General features: G+C 38.7%; 1 protein-coding gene across 1 annotated transcript in view; it reads left to right on the top strand.

The window, feature by feature from the left end:
- The window catches only part of ADAMTS20 (ADAM metallopeptidase with thrombospondin type 1 motif 20), a 183,701-nt gene that overhangs the window by 11,537 nt on the left and 154,022 nt on the right, over positions 1 to 18,142 (top strand). The window contains exon 3 of the mRNA XM_042948461.1: positions 7,320 to 7,482. Within this exon, the coding sequence (XP_042804395.1) occupies positions 7,320 to 7,482 (163 nt within the window). The remainder of the gene's footprint in view (positions 1 to 7,319; positions 7,483 to 18,142) is intronic.

Here is an 18,142-nt window from a genome sequence, read left to right as displayed (position 1 = left end):
TCCCTTCTTCAGCATGCCTTTTTAAAAAGACAGCAATTTTTCCATGGGTCCATTTATTCACGTTTCAAAAATAGTGTCTTTGTTCCTGATAAGCATAGTTGAAGTTTTTCTGGGAACGCGCAGGGAGCTGAAATTTTGGTATATATTGAAAATAAGTGATCTGTAGTTATCGCTGGAAAACAGGAATTAGAATTAAATATGCTAGTGTATAGACCACTAGAATATCCAAGAAATAGATGAATTCTTAATATATAGCTACATTGTTTAGACTGGAACATTAATATACTAGAACTCAATTATCTTTTAAGCCTTTAAAAAAGTGTAATCCTAACCTATTATGTAACTGCCAAAACATTTTACCAGTTAGCACGGAAAGAAAACCAAAGCATGTAAATTTATGACAAGTCCCCTAACCACCATAACTTAATGTTAGAGGAAAAAATAAGGGGAGAAAACCAGGTACTTCACCATGTTTCTTACAAAAATGTTCATTTCTATGGATATGTATTGAGTATCTCCTACATCTTAAGCAACGTTTTAGATTTTTGGAACTGTAAGCGTAGTAATGGCTTTATCTTTAAGGAGATGTTGATCTAGTAATAATTGTGTGTGAAGAGAAACTTGTGACTATAATTGCTATAATCACTTAAATGGCTTTAAGGGATTATTTAAAATTGTGATTTAAATGTTATTTACAATGAGATTTAAAGCAATAGCTTCAGTTATTCTCTAAATAACATATTTATAACTAAGAACTGGAAATGAGGCCTCATTCATCAAGACTGTGCTTATCCTATCCGCGATTCAGTAATTGATCTTTGAATTTGTTCTTCACAGGATTTGCTTAAGTGGAAAATTGCCAAGGTTTTAGATTGTTTAAAATGTTTATTTTGAGAGTGCAAATGTGTGCTCCTGAGCTAGTGGGGAGGGGCAGAGAGAGGGAGAGAGAATCCCAAGCAGGCTCTGGGCTATCAGCATGGAGCTTGATCTCCTGAACTATGACCTTAGCCAAAATCAATAGTCTGATGCTTAACCAACTGAGCCACCCCGGTGTCCTTAAAAATTATGACATTTTAAATGCAGACCAATCCATTTTTTAAATTTTAATTTATATGTGAGACTGTGCATGAGCAGGAGAAGGGGCAGAGACACACACACACACATACACACACACACACACACACACACACACGCATGGAGTTGGAGTCTGAAGCAGGCTCCAGGCTCTGAGCTGTGAGCACAGAGCCCAACGTAGGACTTGAACTCATGATCCATGAGATCATGACCTGAGCCAAAGTCAGATGCTCAACTGACTGAGCTATGCAGGCGCCCCTAGACCAATATATTTTTGAGTATTGAGATGTGATAAGCACAAGTGCAGCCTGTCCAGCTGTCTAGTTTGCCCTTTGTTGGCACGGCTTCAGCCTCCCTGTTCTGTCACTTGGACCTGCCAAGCTTTTCCCCATTTCTGGGCCTTTGAGTCCCTGCTCCTTCTGGAGGGTTTTCCAAGGCTACCTTGTTTTAGCCTCAGCCTGAAGTGCATCCTTACCCCACTGATTGTCTCCCTGCCTTTGTTTTTTTCTTTAACTTATTTCTAATTTACATCCAGGTTAGCATATAGTGCAATAATTTCAGGAGTAGATTCCAGGATCCATCCCCTATGTATAATACCCAGTGCTCATCCCAACTCATTAAGGCTCTTCCTTACTGCCCCTTGTCCATTTAGTCCATCCCCCTACCTACAGCCCCTCCAGCAACTCTCAGTTCTCTGTATCTGAGTCTCTTAAGTCCCCCTCCTTGTTTTTATATTTATGCTTCCCTTCCCTATGTTCATCTGTTTTGTATCTTAAATTCCATATATGAGTGAAGTCATGATATTTGTCTTTCTCTAATTTCACTTAGCATAATACCCTCTAGTTCCATCCATGTAGTTGCAAATGGCAAGATTTCATTATTTTTGATCACTGAGTAATACTCCATTTTGTGTGTGTACATACACACATACATACATATACCACATCTTTATCCATTCATCCATCGATGGACATTTGGGCTCTTACCATACTTTAGCTATTGTTGATAGTGCTGCTATAAACATGGGGGTGCAGGTGTCCCTTCGAAACAGCACACCTGTATCCCGTGGATAAATGCCTAGTAGTGCAATTGCTGGGTCATAGGGTGGTTCTATCTTTAACTTTTTGAGGAACCTCCATACTGCTTTCCAGAGTTCCCAGCTTTATTTTCTTTGTTTTTCCTACCACCAGGCATAGCATTATTGTCTTTTCCATAGAAGTGTAAATTCTTGGAAGGTAGGGATTTGCATGTTTCCCTCCATCTCTGGCCCCTAGCACTGTGCCTGGCACATAGTAGGGGTATTCATTGAGTATTTGTCAACTAATTTGTAGGGTTTATCAAAACTGGTTTATCATAACTAGTACTGTGTAATGGGTTAAGGCATGAACTGTGAAGCCAAACCATCTGGGTTACGTCTTATTAGATATAAGACTTGGATAAGTTAACCTTTTGTTCCTCATTTGTCCTTACTAGAAAGTGGGGATAATATAACTTGAGAGTTACTGTTAGGTTGAAATAAATCCTATAGGTATATACTGGAATTAGGTATTAATATTACAAATGCCTACTTCCAAACTAGAGAAAGGGGTCTATAAAAGCTGACCACTTGAGGGCTGCTTTTCACTCTTAACTACCAATGGATACGAGCCCTCCTCACACACCTTGCTGACTGCCTATCACTGACTACCTACCACTGCCACCAACTCCTCCCTTGCTGATGTAAAGATCTTAGCAGCACAAAGATCTGATCTTTCAGAGTTACTGCGTTGACTCTCGTCCCTCTTCCCACTTCTCTTCAAACCCTTTAATAATTCGCCCATGGAACCCTTCCCAGAATGTTTTAAAGCCCCTGCACAAAACTATATTGAAAGATAGTTATCAAGATATTAAAAAGCTATGTAAGTGTTTACTTATGCATTAAATATCTAATAACTAAATATTGAGTATCAACCTATTGTGAGATCTCAAACCTCTTCGAACATGATGAAAAATCGGCTTGCCATCGGCAATATCACTGGGATTTGTTGCCTATGTTCCCACTTGAAGAAAATGCTAATTTTAGTTACAGGTTCATGATCATAAGGATGTAATTTTTCTCATTTGTTTATGGTGAGGCTTTCCTGATTAAAACCTCCCTGCATGCAATAGTCTCCATGTTCTACCTCCAGCCTGTGTCCTAATTTCTGTTCTACCTCAGCTTAACAGAAACTGAGGGAATCATAGTTTTAATGGTTGAACAAATACTCTGCGCTATGCCTACTCTGTCAGATACTGTATTAGACCATGGAGATTCAGAGCTCAGGTCTCTGCCTACATGAAGCCTCTTGTCTAGTGAGGGAGAATAATTATAAAAAATAAACACACGAAGATAACATGTAATGTTCTGAGGAGATCAAACAGTATCCTATAAAGAAGTAATATACCTTCACCTGTACTATTTCTAATCCTTAGTTTCTTGACTAGCACCCAGGCAAACAAATGTTCAGTGTTTCTCTTTATTACACAAATGGTTGTGAACTATACATCTTGGTGTAGTATTTTGCTTTAAATAATCGGAGGCCTTTTCATATCACTACATGCAATGTTTACTTTTTGCCTGTAACCACAATATATCCCATTGTGTGGCTGTACCATAGTTTACGTACATGTCAGAGGTCTTGGAATTAGGTCCTGTATCTTGCTGTTAAGAACAATGCTATGGTTAATAACTTTGTTACTTCATATATTTGGAAATGCAGATCGGTCATAGAAATTCTCAGAAGGGGAATTGCTGCCTCAAAAAGCAAATGCATTTGTAATGGTGTTAGATATCACCAAACTGCTTTGTATTGTGATTGCACTAATCTACCTTCTAACAGTAATGTATGAAGGTATCTGTTTTTTCAGACACATTTGAAGTATGTTATAAAAAGCTTACATTTTTACCAATTTCCTAGTTGAAAATGGCTTCTTGCTATATTCTTCCTGAGTGAAGTTTAACATTTTTAAAAATGTTAGTTTGAGAGAAAGTGAGTGCATGCACACAAATCGGAGAGGGACAGAGAATCCTAAGTAGGCTCCCCACCATCAGCACAGAGCCCCAGTATGGGGTTAAACCCATGAACCATGAGATCAGATCATGACCTGAGCTGAAGTCAAGAGCCTGACAATTAACTGACTGAGCCACCTGGGTGGTGCCCCTAATATTTTCTTTTTTATAGGTTTTGAGTCAGGATTAAAATGACTTGTCCTATTCCAAAGTGATAAAGGCATTCTCTTGTTACTTTCTAGTGCTGTTATGGTTTTATTTCAAAAGCTTACATCACTGATCTTTTGAATTCTATGTAGGAAGTATCCAAATTATTCTGGATATCTGCCCACATGTTGCAATACTCCTAAATATTTTTACTGATTTGAGATGTTGTCTATGCACAAGTCTTGAATCCTGTAGGATTAATTAGCATTCCTTAATTAGCCTTGGGCTTATCATGTACTAGCATTGAAGAATTTAATGTGGCTGTATCCTATCTTAATATCTAAATAGTCCTAGTCCTACCTCCCTGTTCTCTAGAATTCTCTTGGTTGCTTTATTCTTCCATATGTACTTCAGACGTTTACATATTAAATATAGTTATTAAAATTAGGGTTTTGTTAAATTTATAGATTCATTTGGAGAATCTTAGTACTCAGGGACATGGCACTTGGTTCCATTTAATTTGTAGTTCTCTAGTAGTGATTTAACATCTTACAAATTTGGGTTCCTGGGCATTTAATCTGTAAATGGGATAATTTCTTCATAATATCTTCTAATGGGCGTTTGTTCATATATGTGAAAACTTGTTAGACCTGTATTTTATCTCCCTGAAATCACTTATAGTAGCTTTTCAGTTATTAAGGTACATGCTGATTGCATCTATGAATACTTTTAACTCTCCCTTTGCAATCTATTCTTAATCTTTTATGTAATCTATCTTACATGTGACATCGTCTCTGGGCTGGGATAGTTTATCTTAAGCACTTGTTTTATATTCTATGGGTGTTTTTAAAATGAAGAATGTTAATTTTTTTTAGAAGTCATGTGATCTCTTTTAAATTCACATAGGGGATTGTAACGAATTAAGATTCCCAGTATTGGGGGTGCCTGAGTGGCTCAGTCAGTTAAAGGTCACACTCTTGATCTCAGGGTCTTGAGTTCAAGCTCCATGTTGGGCTTCATGCTGGTCATGGAGCCTACTGCAAAAAACAAGAAAATTCCCAGTATTACACCATCCTTACATTCTTCTAGGAAATTCCATTTTGTCATGCATTCGCAGGTTGCTGAATTAGGTTTGCTAGTAAAATTTAGGACTTTGATCTCGATCTATATGAGCTTGTCCTGTGTTTTTGTTTTGGTGCTGTCTTTACCAGGTTTTGCTCTAAGATCACACTCCCTTCTTAAAAAGAACTTACATGTTTTATGTTTTGGAAAATTTCAAATAACTGGAATTATCTGCTTTTTCAAGGTTTGGTGGAATTTCTCTGTAAAATCAAAGACATGAGTTTTTTGTGATGTAATTGACCTCTTTTTCTGTTTGGTAGAAAAAGGGTCTGTTTTGGAATCTTAACATTTCTGGAGTTGTTTCGGTAACCCCTATTTTACCAAACAGTTAATCTCTATATCATAAATTCTCCCTCTGTTTTTTTTTTTTTTTGCTTTTCTCAGGCATTGATATCTTGTAATCATTCTCTCCCAACTGTCATGCCATTGCTGTCACTGCAATTGAGGTTTTATCTTCATGTTATAGCCTCTTATAACTGCTAGTATTTTTCCCCCCACCATCTATAACACACAGTTACTAAGCTAAACTTTCTACCTTAGTCTTTTTTAGTATAGTTGACCCTTCTAGTCTTATTCACTAATGTTATATATACCCCAACATCTGGTATGGGGCAGACATGAGAGGCATGCAGAGAGAAGTGTGGGCAAAAGCTCTGTTTTTACAGAGCTTATGTTTTAGTGGATTGTATCAGACAAATAAAAATAAGAGGTATTGATATGTACATTGAAGAAAAATGAAACGGGATAAGAGGGATAGATCTAGGAGGTGGGTTGACATAGGGGGTGGTGAATGTGGAGCATAAATCTGAAACAAGTGCTCGAGGAGCCATTAGGAAAGTGCTTGAAGGCAGAAGTTTTAGTAAGGGGATAGGTCCTGAGGTGAGCTGAACACATCTTGTCATATTTGAGAAATCGCAGAGACACCAGGAGTGGAGCTCTAGAAGGAGCCAGGGTGGAAGTGGGAGAAGTCAGAATTAGTTACCTGTGTGCCTGGAGGCATAGTAGGGGCAAGATGTGAGCACAGCAGGACATCTTAGATTATTGTAAGGATGTTGGATTTTACTGAATGACTTGGTCATGTTTGTTGAAGAACATTGATCTAGACTTAAAGAGAAATTACTGTGATTCCTCCATAGACCCTAAACTAAAGGACTGTTGGTTTATAGAGGAAACAAAACATTAGGTTAGATCAGGGATGTGTTAGTAAAACTTGGCAGAAGCAGTTGGATTTCAGTTATACCTTGAAGGCTGAGCTATCGGGATTTGCAGATGACTTAAATGTAGGATGTTACCTTAGGCATAAGAGCTCATCCTTGACTTCTAAGGACTTGTGGCCTGAACATTTGGAATAATACTGTTGCCATTTACTGAGTTAGGGACCATTGAAAAGGCAGGTTTGGACTGAAAATCAGGAGTTTTGATTTGGACATGTTTAGGTTGAGAATGCTACTAGTTATCCAAGTGGGGATATTGAAAAACAAGTTTGTGGCTTCTGGAATTCAGAAGATAGATCTTCGTGAAGACTCTTTAGTGGCTCTCCACGGCTTACAAATTGTAAATTGCTAGCATCAATCTTCAAGATCTGTTATCTGACCCCAGAAAACTCACTGCCTTATATAAACCAAGCTAAACAGGCTCTCTTATTATAGAAGGTGATAGATTTTTTTTTTTTTTTTTTTTTTTTTTTTTGCCATCCTGAGGACATTGCCTATGCCATTCTTTTTACTGGAATGCAGGTCATCACAACACTGCCTATTAGAAAGCTGTCCAGTCTTGGTTCCCTTCACGCTCTTATGTATTGGGTCATCATGGCAAGGAAACATTATGTTCAGTGGATGACAGTGAATGAATGGACTTCTGGATGTCCTGCATCTGTGTGCTCACTTAAAACTGACGCTGCATGCTTTCGCTTCTTAGTGACAAAGTTAATTATTTTCTTTCTTTTCAGATGGGAACATTTAAAGCGCATGATGGTGAATATTTCTTAGAACCTATAATGAAGGCAGATGGGAGTGAACCTGAAGATGATCATAACAAGCCACATCTTATATACAGACAGGAATTAAAGAGCAGCTATTTTCTGCAATCTCCCCAGCCTTGTGAAGTTTCAGGTAAACTATGGAGTAAAACTTTTTTGGTAAAATTACACTATTTAAATATTCTTGTAGGTTAGAATTGACATATGTTCCTCAAATACTGAAGTATATTTCAAACAAATTTTCTTGACCTGTAAGGACCCATTAGAAATTAGTTTGTAGGCAATTTTGTAAAATAAATTTAGATCCAAAAAAGTATTCTGCATGAGATTTAATAATCAAACTTTAATCCATTTACTAGTCACACTACTAGTATGCTTTTTCTTAGCAGAATTTTAGATAATTAAAGAAGAACCAAAGTAATAACCCGTTGCTCAATTTTCTATGCTTTCAACTTTGTAAAAGAAACCTTGTAGTTTTCTGACTCTTACTCAGTATTTTGAGATTTATGTTGATGTGTGTAGCAGGGATTTAGTCTTGCTGTGCAGTATCTTACAGGTCCTATATCCATTTTCCTATAGATAAACTTTTGGGTTACTTGCAGTTTGTCATTATAAACAATGCTGCTGTGAATTTTCTTGTCTCCATCTGCTGTGTTTGAGGTTTTCCCAAGTATATACACAGATACTAGAAAATTCCATATATTGTTTTACAAAGTGGTTTTTATGAGTTTATGCTTCCAATAATGAGTGATATTTTTTGTTTCTGTAAAATTCAGACCAAAGAATTATAATGGATTAGAATCTAGGAATAGTAGGTATCTGTAAAATATAAATCGCACATATCTATAAAGTATAAATCTGTTGCTAGTAAAATTAGTACATTGCACAGAAGTCCTGTTAAGAGTTGTGTCCATGTGTGTACGTGAATCTTCATATCCTTGTGTCATTCTCTGAAGAACGGAGAAAGGCACCTGCAGTTATCATCAAAGTACAAAATCTAGACAAAGGACTGGGATTAGAAAGGATTTATTTGAGATTGTAGGTGTCCATAAAGTATAGTCCCAACACTGCAATGCCATCTGTTTTGGGATATAATGATATGTAGGCCTTTGAAGGTTTTCTCTGGGAATGCACTTCTTAACCTTTGCTATTATAAGAGTGCCATTTTGGAGTGGTTCTCACTGTGTCTAAGGCCGTGTTTTAAATCTATTGACATAATAGATGCCTTTCTTATGCTTTTAATATGAGCATAAGGGTTTCATTTTTATGGCTTCAAAGAAAACACAAATGGGTACAGCTTCACAATAGAATTCTACAGAAGGCAGCTTATGCTTGTTCTGATCTACCATTCAGGAGCAGCTTGTTTAATGAATTGTTTAGCTTCTTAAGAAGAAAACCACCAAGTAGACACTCTGAATGCATAAATGTTTCACATAATGATATGCAGGGTTTTGCATTCACAATCCGTGTTCATTATCAGAAAGAGAATGGAGCAAGAAAAGCCAGTCTTTTGTTTAAAAATTTTTTATACTACACATTTATTACAAAAACACAAAATTAAATAGAAAGTTATGGAATTTCATTTTTTAATCACAATTTTTCCACATTTATCTATTAAAACCTCGAAGACTGTATCCTTTACAAGTCTTAAAAATGGAGGTAATTTAAGTACAACTAACCTACGTATCTTTAATCACAAAGCAATCAATTAATGGCCTAAATAATTAGCTGCTAATCATCATTTTGTTAGGCAAAATGGAGACTTGTGAACATAATTAGTAAAATGTTATCAAAGGCTTTTTCTTCCCCAATTCATGCATTATTGTTCAGACATACTTGTAGGATCTTCTATTCCGCAGGTGAACCTTGATTCAGAAGGACCTCTTCAAATGGGTTGGTCTAAAGATTGAGCACATGAACCAAAAAGGTTAAGGGGAAAAGGGAAAGTCATTTTTTTCCAACATTTCTATTGATGGTCTTAATTCATTATGGCCCTAAAGTGTTGCAATTCATAGTGCTTTCAAGCCTTGATGGTTGTTTTCAACATCAGGTTTGACAGTGGCTCCTTGAGGCCATACAAATTACATTTGGTTGCCAAACCTAACTATTGTGGATGCCAGGCTCCAGGTAGACCTCCGACATTGTCTAAGTAAAATTGAGTCAAAATGGCAAAACACCCCAAAACACCGCAAAATGAGCAAACAGCCTCTGTACGCTACCATCATCCACCCTAACAAAACTAAAACCTCAGAAGGGGGAGGCTCTGAAAAGGTTGGGAATGAAATATCTTCTGGGTTTTTACGTGCAGTTCTGCTCTTGCTTATCCCCCTTGTCACCCACGGCAGAGCGGAACTGGTCCTGGTAAGCTCTGCACTCTTTTCCCTTGCTACTCTGCCCCTCTCCTCTCAGTGTCAGGAGTTTAGGAGCTTAAAACATTTCTTCTATTAAACGGGACTTGACATGAGTAAAATGAAAGGTCTTTCAATGGGTTTTAGATGATGTTGGCCAGTTTGAAAGTTTCTGTGTTTTTCCTAGTTTTTTCTAAACTTATTCTTAGTCTTGGAGTCCCTAACATGTGCCAAGGAATGTACTGGGTAAAACTTGAGTGATTCTCTTCATTCAGGTTCTCAAAGCCCTGGGGGTGGTAAAAGAACACAAGAACAGAAATCACAAACTGAATCGAGGCTGCTGTGGGCAAGGAGCTGTATTACAAGCAGCTCAAGGGGCTGAGCAGCAACTTCCTGGGTTTTTACCAAGGAAGTGATACTTAAAGCACCTAATCTTCATTGTGAAGGATTTTTGGGCATTTTCGAAGTAAAAGGTTGATGGTAGAGGGGACTTGTATTAAAAAAAAGAAAAAAAGCACCCAAGATTAGTTTAGATCAAGTATGGTAAGGTGACAGACCTGGAGATAACTACCTTTTGAAAGAATTTTACAATTCGCAAGAGAAGGGGACATGCCACCCCATGACAAGCTATGAAGCATGTGGGTTGGTCAGGAGGCAGGAAGGAGTGTGGGGAAAGCATGGGCAAAAGGGTTTATTACTATAGTAGTGGAGAGGTCCTCTGTTGGGCAGGAAGTAAAACAGATACTGAGGTTTGTAGTGAGAGGATTTTTTTTTTTTCAACGTTTATTTATTTTTGAGACAGAGGGAGACAGAGCATGAACGGTGGGGAGGGTCAGAGAGAGAGGGAGACACAGAATCCGAAACAGGCTCCAGGCTCTGAGCTGTCAGCACAGAGCCCGACGCGGGGCCCGAACTCACGGACCGCGAGATCATGACCTGAGCCGAAGTCAGACGCCCAACCGACTGAGCCACCCAGGCGCCCCTGTAGTGAGAGGATTTTTAATAATTTCAGTGTGCCTGGGGCACCTGGGTGGATCAGTTGGTTGAGTGACTGACTTCGGTTCGGGTCATGATCTCACAGTAGGTGAGTTCGGGCCCTGCATCCAGCTCTGTGCTGACAGCTCAGAGCCTGGATACTACTTCGGATTCTGTGTCTCCCCCTCTCTCTGCCCCTCCCCTGCTCATGCTCTGTGTCTCTGTCTCTCTCTCTCAAATAAATGTTAAAAAAAAAAATTAAAAATAATTTCATTGTGCCTGCGAAAGCTGGACTGTGCTGGCAGACATAAACAGAGCACATTTCGGTCCTGTGGTTGAGAGCCAAATCCGAAATCATTCAATCTGTAAAAGTTAGAACAGACTAGAGGGGAATAGTATTTGTATGTCCAGAGTCCTGATGTGTGTGGTAAGTGTGGAAAGTAGGGCAAAATGGGACTGTGAAGGCACACAGGTGCAGATCTCAAAGGAGTGTAGGATTGTGTAGGCTATCTTATGGGTACTGAGGAGACCCTACTGTTAAAGCAGAGACTATCTATAGCTTCTAAGGTTGTAGTACTCAGCGGCTTTAGTTTTAAAGATAATTTGGGAGGCACCTGAGTGGCTCAGTTTGTTAAGCATCCAGCTTTTGGTTTTGGCTCAGGTCGTGGTCTCCCCTTTTGTGGGATTGAGTCCCACGTCAACTGCACTGACCGCATGGGAGCCTGCTTGGGATTCTTCCTCTACTAGCTTGCATTTCTCTCTCTCTCTCTCTCTCTCTCTCTCTCTCTCTCTCTCTCTCTCTCTCTAATATTTAAAAGAAATAATTTTGGATTTGAATGAGGAGAGACTCAAGCCCAGGGGACTGAAAGCAGCTATGTTGTCAACAGAGGATTTAGACGTCAAGTGAATTGCACATAAAAGAGTAAATTGAAGATAATTTCCTTTAAAGCTTTTTCCTCAGCTTTGAGATGATAAAGATTGTTCTGTGTATAACTCAGGCGGATAATCCTATGAATGCATGAGAATTCTTTTAAGTAAAATTTTACTACTATACAGGTTATTTCCCTTTAAAAGACTTAATCAGCATTGGTTTGAAGAAATATGGATGTCTTTAGTGTCGGCGGGGGCCACAGTTGACTTAGGAAGCCGGGAGTCTGGTAACAGAGTTGTACTTCTGGCTCTCCTACTGACTTGGAGAATTTACTTCTCTGGATCTTAACCTACAGTAGGTAATAAATGGCTAATGAATTTGTTTCAGTAAAGGTCAAGTTTCCAGTTTTTTATTAACTTGAGTACCTCATAGTTATAAGGACCAGGCAGTTATAGGAAATGAGTAAAGTGAGGTGTCAGTAGGACACTGAGGTGTCCATTGGGCAGTGGAATGGACGTGCTTCTGGCAAAAGGTGCACAGGGAACTTGAGACCAGTATTACCACATCTTTTGTATTACGACGTAAAGCTAGGATTTTTCAATTGGGGGTAGGGGAGAAACTGTCATGTTTGGTTAGCCACCTGTTTACAGACTCTTAAAGATTTCCAAGGTCCCTGACCGCGGCCAATATTTTGAACTAAAAAACTTTGATAAACTTGAAAAGAAACCACCAGTCTCCTCCACCTTCCTCTCCATTTGTACCCCTCCCCACCAAAGAAGCCTTTTTTTTTTTTGTTTAAACTCTAAATCAAACACATACTATAATGGAAACTTAGCAAGTGCTACTTTTTGAAAGTCCTAGTATCTAGAAAATACTGGTATTTGAATAACATCATTTGCCCAAACCATTCAAATCGCCCTTTTTGCTTTGTTAATTAACATTTGTGCCCTTTAGAATAGTTTCTTCAGTGGTCATTCTTCAGTTGTCCCAGTAATGTTAAATTTTATCCCCAAAACAAAGATCCTAAATTGTGAAATTTTAAGATGTTTGAGATTATGAATCCTCAGCACTACATCTGCCTAATATGGATTATGAAAAACTCTCAGAATGCTCTTCATGGTCCTCTTCCCGACCCTTGGAAGAACGATAAGCTGTGATCATTGTGAACTTTTACAGATGGTTTCTGTGAGGGGGAAAGCCTGGCAGTGCTGTGACAGTTCGATGCGGACAGCATTCTTTTTTTTTTTTTTTTTTTTTTAATTAAAAAAAAAAATTTTTTTTCCAACGTTTTTTATTTATTTTTGGGACAGAGAGAGACAGAGCATGAACGGGGGAGGGGCAGAGAGAGAGGGAGGCACAGAATCGGAAACAGGCTTCGAGCCATCAGCCCAGAGCCTGACGCGGGGCTCGAACTCACAGACCGCAAGATCGTGACCTGGCTGAAGTCGGACGCCCAACCGACTGCGCCACCCGGGCACCCCTATGCAGACAGCATTCTTAAAAGACCTGTTTTGCCAGTTGGGTGCTCTGCTTCACAGAATGAAATTTATGGGTAATAATGTATCCCAAGAACCAGGATCAATCCGCTGCATATGATGCTTTGTGTTAAGTCTGTGGCAGTGTCCCAGAGCTTTGAAGTCCTGTTTTCTCTAAAATCTTATCCAGTACTACTTGCTTTTCTTTTTTTTCCTTTTCTGACAGAGCAGGGGCTCGGGGAGAGAGTCTTAAGCAGGCTCCATGCTCGCTATGGAGCCCCACGTGGGGCTGGATGTTAGGACTGTGAGATCATGACCTGAGCCAAAATCATGAGGCTGATGCTTAACCAACTAAGCCATCCAGGTGCCTCTTATCTTGTATTTCTAACGAGGTGGTTAATTCCCACATCCGGTGAATGATGTGAAAAGGGAACCAGAGTGTGTGTTTAATCTGATCAAGTGCATTTTGAAAACAGAACATGGAAAGTAACTTTAATCTTACATTTCATGTGTGGTAATAATAGTTCTTTCTAGGAAGAACTACCTGTCCACTCCTAAGAATTAAGTTTTTCTAGGGGAACCTGGGTAGCGGTGGAGTATCTGACTTCAGCTCAGGTGATCTCATGGTTTATAAGTTCGAGCCCCGCATCATTCATAAGCTCATAAGTTTGAGTGCTGACAGCACAGAGCCAGCTTCCCATCTTCTGTCTCCCTCTCTCTGCCCCTTCCCCAAGTGTTTTTTCTCAAAAATAAACCCTAAAAGGTTTCTAAAAACCTTCTCTTTATGCAAGGATTATATATTTATGCTATACTGGAAAAATTGTGGGTAGAAATGATGTATTCTTTCTCAATTTTGAAGGTAAGGTTTCTTTCCCTTAATGACTTCTCTGTGCTGCCTTGGAAATGAATAGGAGAGATTATGAATCTTAAGGTATAAGAGAAGCTATCCTAATCATAACCTTTAACTGAAGAGTAAAATCTGCCAGTGTCTTGAACATAATGGTGTCAAACTAAATCAGTCACAATCTGATTACCTTTCAGTTTGTAAAATTAGTTTCTCATTTGTTGCTAGGATTTCAAATTTATTTTGACTCCTGTCTGCTTATGCTGGTTCATGGGTTTGTTAAATCTGCTGAGGAGGGTTTGAGACTATTAACCCTTTTTTGAAATAGATTGCACATCTGTTTTTTCTGTTCTGCCATTAAGACCTTTGCCATCTTTGTTTTAAGTTGGTGCACTTCTTGTCTTTGAAATTCCTAGGTAAGATTTTTAGTCACTTTGCAACTTGGTAAAGTCCTTATGAGTTTTTACTAGACAGCAACGTATGCCTCTGCTGCAGAAGTGGAATACATTTCCATTGACCCTTCTCACAGTGCTTGCTCCTCTGTGATCTACCACCTTGAATTTCCTTTGGCTCGTTTCCTATTTGGTCACTTAGTCTTTAGGCAATCTCTCCTTAATCTTCCACTTCCATAACATTTCAGATTTATTTTTAAAAATACCTTTAAATAGGAGTTGATTTAAATACTTAAGATACTCTTCATTTATACAGATGAAAATGTGATTGAAAAAATGATTAGAGTCCTTCGTTTCTAGGTCTCTGACTAATTGTACATTCTTAGACTCTTGCTTTACTGAAAATTGCTATTTTATAATTAGCACCTTATTTTCATGTGGCTAATGTACCTACCTGCTTATAATCCTGTAAGATTAAGAATGTGGTCTTTAGAATATCAAGCTATAAAATATCTCAATGTAGGGGCTGTATTGTTCTGCATGTAATTAACACTATCTTGGAATTCTATATCTCTGCTATCTCACTTATTAACTTGAAGGTTTTATGTTCCTTAAAGTAAAAAAAAAAAATAACATTTTATTCCATCTTTTACATTCTTCACAGCAAGTAGTACTATGTTACATAATACAGTAACTGTTGTGCAAACAAGTGAGGAATTAGTACCAAAATAACCTTTCTGTTCAGGTCTGTAAGACAAGGTTCATTCAGAAGGTGATTTGGGGCCTCCTGGAAAGACCATAGCTCAGATGGGGTTGTCTGAGAAGGCTTCTTTGAGGAAAAAATAACTCCTTATCTGAGACCCAAAAGATGAGCAGGAATTGGTCAGGAAAAAAGGGAGAGGATAAAAAGTATTCCAGATGGAAGCAACAGTATGTACAAATGCCTGGTGATGAGACAGTGCTTGAACCACTTCGGTAACTAAATGTAGTTAAGGTGTAGGATATCAGGGGGCAAGATGATGTGATGCTGGAGAGGTAAGGAGGAGCAAACTAGTGAAGGTATCAGTAAACTTCAAGGGATTTGGGCTTTAACTCAAAAGCAATCCAGTGGGTGTTGGGAGTCCTCTCCCCCGATAGTTCAAACTGAGGTCCTGGTATATAGGGTCTGATTTTGTTTGACCTGACTTGGCCTCAACCAGTTGCTGTTACTGGTATCAGAGCTATAATCAGCCACCCTGCTTTTGGAGTCAGGACAATGCAACTGTATCATAGATGGAGTTTGGGGATAGACACCCAATTTGAGGCTGGGGGCTGTTAGATAAATAGATGCTGGGTAGGGAAAACCAGAAAGTTCACCAACAGGTGGACAGTTGTGATTGGTGTTGGAAAAATTCAGGTAACTTTGAGCACTACAAAATGAGGTGCCCAAAACTGATGAGAAGTATAGAATATAGGATATTTTTGGCATCAGTAGATTCACAGCTAAACTTGTGCTGAGAAGTGGAATGGATAGAGAACTGAGATATTAGTAACTAACACACAGGCTATGTACAAGGACCAGTAATATTCTTAGTGTGGCACTGTTCAGAGTTTTAGGTTAACTCCTTTCTCTTCTATATCCAGTAATTATGTATATATGATAGCAAATTGGGATTATTCACTTGGCTTTTTGAGGCACACATTCCTCAGCATTTTATTTGGGGGATGGGAAAAGTACAAATTGAAAGGCCAAAGGTAAAGTTTATGTTGTGATCTTGAAAATATCTTGCAATGGCGAATAGACATTTCTGACTTCTTTTTAGTATATCCACTACTAGCCCTAGAGGGCTCCATTCATAGTACTCATCTGGAAAAGAGAAAATATATGGTGTAGGGTCAATACATAGCCCTTTGTTTCCTACCTCATGGTGGGCTGGAGGAAGGAGAGCAAGATGAGTGCATTGGTAAGACCTGTACTGGTTTTCCATGTTCCAAATGAGTAAATGAAGAAAAGAGCCGACTGCTAAGGGGAGGTTCTTGTTCTTGTTCCACATTACTAGCTCCGGAGGCTGAGGCCTCACTCAACCTTGTCCCAACATGGATTTGTTTATTCATTTGTTCCTTCATTTGTAAAATATTTGAGTACCTCCTTCATGGAAACTACAAAGGTGCTGAGGCCTGTTTAATATGTCCCATAACCAGCCTGTACAAGCATAGGGAAGGAGGGAGGGTAGTAGGAGATGAAGTCACAGTATTTGTGGGAGGCTAAGTCGAGTAGTTGTGGGTAGATCCAGGTTGTGGGGCTTGAACACTAAACAAATTAGGGAGCTTTATGAAAAAATAGAAAAATTATGAACGTATAATCTCTAGGATTCTTCTCAAGGCCTTAAAAGGCATTTTTGCGAGAGACCAGAAGTTTTAGCGGCTTTAGGTTCATGGTGAACCCACCCCAGCACATAGGATATTATAAATCACATTAGGTATTTTGGCTAGGACTAACCTTGGAAGCCACTGTAGGATTTTGAACAGAAGAGGGACATGATCAGCTTGGATTTTAAAGGGATCACTCAGATAGTTACATGGAGAAAAGCTAGCAGAACAAGTGACAAAGCAAGAAAGATAATGCAATCATTATGTTGAGCAATGCTGACCTCTTGAATTTAGGGTGTAGCCATGAAGTTAGAAGTAGCCACGTTCAATATGCACTTTGGACAGGTGTGAGGGGCTGAGTGTTGACAGGAGTGGTCAGATTATCCTAAAATATGTGTGTGCGTGCACCTGTGTGTGTGTGTTTAATTTTGCCTGAGCAGATGAAGGACGGAGTTTTCATTTACCAAGAATGGGTAAGGCTGTGGGAACCACAGGTTAGGAAGGAACATCCGATTTATTAATGTGTAAATCCAAGTTGGTTTCATATAGTGTAATAATGACTTTGGGAAAAGAATTTAGTGATACATCACTTATAACACCCAGTGCTCATTCCAACAAGCACCCTTCTTAAGGTCCATCACCAACTTAGCCCATCCTTCCCACACAACAACCCACCAGCAACTCTGTTCTCTGTATTTAAGAGTCTCTTAAGGTTTGTCTCCCTCTATTTTTATCTTATTTTTGCTTCCCTTCCCCTATGTTCATAATTTGACTTTGAGATCCTAGTCAGACATCTGGGGGGAGACTAGGAAAGTAGGCAATAGAAGATGAATGGGAAGGTTGGTATGGAGGTCTGGACTTGGAATAACTTAGGAGTATCCTATGTTTTAAGGCTGCCTGCAATTGCGTAGGGAATAGATAAGAGTATGGAAGAGAAATTCCAAGAACTGAATGGTGACGCATGCCAATGTTTAGCACTTGGAGAGGTGAGGATTAAACTAGGAAAAATGAAGAGGTCAGGAAGACAGGACAGGAATGTGTGCCCCAAAGCCATGTGAACTTTTCAAAAAGATACTACAGATTAATTTGCTAAATGGTGTTAGGAATTAAAAGAATATGAAGATTTGGAACTGATTATTGAATTTGCAAAGTAGCGATGATTGCTGACCTCAAATGTGTTAACTGAAAGGGTTCAAAAGTCTTGGCATAAACAAAACTTAAGTATTGTGAAGAGACTTAAATGAATTATTTTTAGGTGGCCTTGTTGGGTTCTAATTCTGTTGTGAAAACCGTCATTACAAAAGTCACATGTTAAACTTTGAGGTAGAACATTAAATAAAAAAACCTATTTGAATGAAAGAGCTCAATCTGTCAGTTTTAAACATTGTTTTGTCAAAATCCCAAAATAGGGGATTTAAAACTATCAAAAGCAATGGTAAATAAAACTTTGTTGATGGAAATATTTCATAGAAATTAAAAAAAAATTTTAATGTTTGAGAGAGAGACAGAGACAGAGTGTGAGCAGGAGAGGTCACAGAG

The sequence above is a fragment of the Panthera leo genome, chromosome B4 (genome assembly GCF_018350215.1).
Source record: "Panthera leo isolate Ple1 chromosome B4, P.leo_Ple1_pat1.1, whole genome shotgun sequence".
NCBI classification, from domain to species: domain Eukaryota; kingdom Metazoa; phylum Chordata; class Mammalia; order Carnivora; family Felidae; genus Panthera; species Panthera leo.
Note: the sequence above shows the minus strand (reverse complement) of the source record. Positions and strands in the feature narration are given on the sequence as shown.